This window comes from Nicotiana attenuata, chromosome 12 (genome assembly GCF_001879085.1).
Source record: "Nicotiana attenuata strain UT chromosome 12, NIATTr2, whole genome shotgun sequence".
NCBI classification, from domain to species: Eukaryota; Viridiplantae; Streptophyta; class Magnoliopsida; order Solanales; family Solanaceae; genus Nicotiana; species Nicotiana attenuata.
Genome location: NC_032000.1, coordinates 6,617,845 through 6,620,329, shown reverse-complemented (window position 1 = coordinate 6,620,329; position 2,485 = coordinate 6,617,845). Strand labels below are relative to the sequence as shown.

The 2,485-nt window shown below is 31.9% G+C and overlaps 1 protein-coding gene across 3 annotated transcripts in view; it reads left to right on the top strand.

Moving 5' to 3' along the window:
- LOC109236155 overlaps positions 168-2,485 on the top strand; it is a 4,716-nt gene continuing 2,398 nt past the window's right edge. Inside the window, exons 1-7 of one of the 3 annotated variants that reach the window (XM_019402367.1) lie at positions 168-259; positions 988-1,054; positions 1,142-1,266; positions 1,349-1,433; positions 1,523-1,657; positions 1,761-1,911; positions 1,984-2,206. In XM_019402367.1, coding sequence (XP_019257912.1) covers positions 187-259; positions 988-1,054; positions 1,142-1,266; positions 1,349-1,433; positions 1,523-1,604 — 432 coding nt within the window. In that variant the 5' untranslated portion in view covers positions 168-186 and the 3' untranslated portion in view covers positions 1,605-1,657; positions 1,761-1,911; positions 1,984-2,206. Of the gene's footprint in view, positions 260-303; positions 1,055-1,141; positions 1,267-1,348; positions 1,434-1,522; positions 1,658-1,760; positions 1,912-1,983; positions 2,207-2,485 lie in introns of those variants that run through there. The other 2 variants (XR_002069458.1, XR_002069457.1) reach the window with 2 other exon arrangements.

The following is a 2,485-nucleotide window of genomic DNA, read 5'->3' as shown; positions in this document are numbered from 1 at the left end:
CAGGCAAGTATTGGCAGGTCTTTTATCCAAAGGTTCAATCAACAAATTAAGGAAATGGGTTTGTACATCATGAAGAATTTCGTGGTTTGTCCAAATAATATGAAACTGAAGACCAAAGACCACAAGTTTAAGTTGATGTTCGCGCATAAGACCACTGTTGAGGAAATACATGATCCGCATTTCAACATGTGCATCTCCAAATTTAAAACCTATGACCAGCTATCAAATCCTCAGGAATTTGACAATACGGAGCTATTCGGTAATTAAATTACTCTCATTTTTTCCAGTTTCATTTTACTTTTAGTTATTTGTTATATGAACTAAGTGAGAAATAATTCAATATAACTAAACATGGCAGTAAGTAGTAGCTAAATAATAATATCCCTATTGCTACAGTCTATAAATAGGACTACTTGATAAATCAGTGAAATTTCAAGTTTTCAAAGTAGGTTGATGTTGTTGATACCGGAGAGAGTTCGCAGAGAGAAGTTTGCCAACTATGTCTTACTCTCACATGTGCATGAGTTAATCGTTCTATTTTGTATAGACTTAGTAGAAATAAAATGGCTGTCCTATTGCCTTTCAAACAGACTCAGTCGTAAATGAACAACAACTATAATTAGTAAGAGAAAATATTAATTAATAAACACATTAAATAGAAAGGTAAACCTAACTTTCACTTAAGTTGTTGTGTATAGCTAAAAGGTAACTACTTACTTTTGTGTAACTAATAAAAGTAATTGTAAAATTGAGGTGTCCTCCTTCGAAAATGACCATCTGATTTTTGTCAATCGTGATACAATTTTTCGGTTTCAGTTAATATTCTTTTATCTCTTTTCTGTCTTATATGTTTGGTTTACCCATTGCTATATCTTAAGTAGATCATGAAATTAAATAATTCTTTAACGATCTTCATTTATATTGTCCATAATGATTACTAATTTTGAACACATTTCAATGTTATTGGCGAAATTGTGAGCTATGAAGACGTACAATCTATCAAACAAGATGATAGCATCCGTATGTTCATGAACATTGAGATACAAGATTATGAGTAAGCTCGCCACAATTTATTAAACTAACTAAATATTTCAATAATTCTTTAATTTGATTCCTATGCTTAACCTTATAATAATTGTAGGAGCAATACTGTTGCTGCAACTCTTTGGGGAGACTTTGTCGAACAGATCAAGCTGTATTTGAATGGATCCAATGATAAGCCTGTTGTCATCGTCATGCAATTGATTAGAGCACATCGATACCGAGGTTATTAAATTGTCTACTTACTTTACAATATAATGTCTTTATACAATTAGTAAAATCTTAAAAATTACTTTTATGTGTATAGAACAATATTCGGTGAGGAACACTTGGCACGCGTCGAAGCTTTGGATCAATTCAAATCTTCCTCAAGTTGTTGACTTTTGCTCCAGGTCTATAAGTTATACTTAATTAAAGGATATTTCAAATCAATTTTTAGTGTTAATATTTCTTAATATATCTCAACTTAAAAATGAAATAGAATGGTTTCTGTGCGTGGAGAAAGCTCACAAAGAATTACTCAAATTTCATCTCACAAACTCATTCTATTGCTGATGAGCTAGCATCTGGAAGCATTGAAGTTAAAACTATTGAGGATCTGAGTGACTGTAAGCATGTGAGTACCTACTTTTTAATTTTGTTAATTTTTAATTATCAAAACTTTTTATCCTTCTTTTCTCTCCATAACATTTGTATATACAAATTTTATGCGCAACCAGGAGATTTTTGGGTTGTAGCAACTATTGTACACGTAGAATTAGACCATGGATGGTGTTATTTAGCATGCAAAAATTGCACAAAGAAACTAGACAAAGAGGGAAAAAAATTCTATTGTAAAAAATGCGAGCAGATTCAATCTCCCACTCATAGGTATGACCATAATTTTTAGTTTTATTTTACTATTATTAAATATTAAAAGTTAAAAGCACAAACTCTTTCCAGGTACAGGCTACAAGTTAAGGTGATGGATTGCACCGGTACTATTTCTTTGCTGTTGTGGGATAAGGATGCAGCTAAGATTATTGGAAAATTGGCAAATGATTTAAAGGATGCTGTATTCGAGGTATAATACAATTGTTTAGAAAAATAACACCATCAACTTTGAATTAAGTGGTACATGATCCAATCCCCTGCATCTCCTTTCGTTCTTATTTTTGGGGTAGTTTAATTTGTGTTTATAAGCATGTGAGCATTGTTGAACTTCAAAGTTCCAATTTTAAGTTACAAAGTCAGCACTGAATGCGGTGAAACATCCTCTATTGACCTTCACATTATCAGAATGGCTTGAACTTTTTGCTCTTAATGTTATTTTGCATGCGTTTTCTTTTATCAATTGGAAAATTAAAATGTAGATCAATGGTTGCTGCAAAGATCCTTACTACAAAGTTAAGGGTATTAAAGGTGTGACGCCCCAAATTTCGCTCCTCTTTAAAAAGATATATAT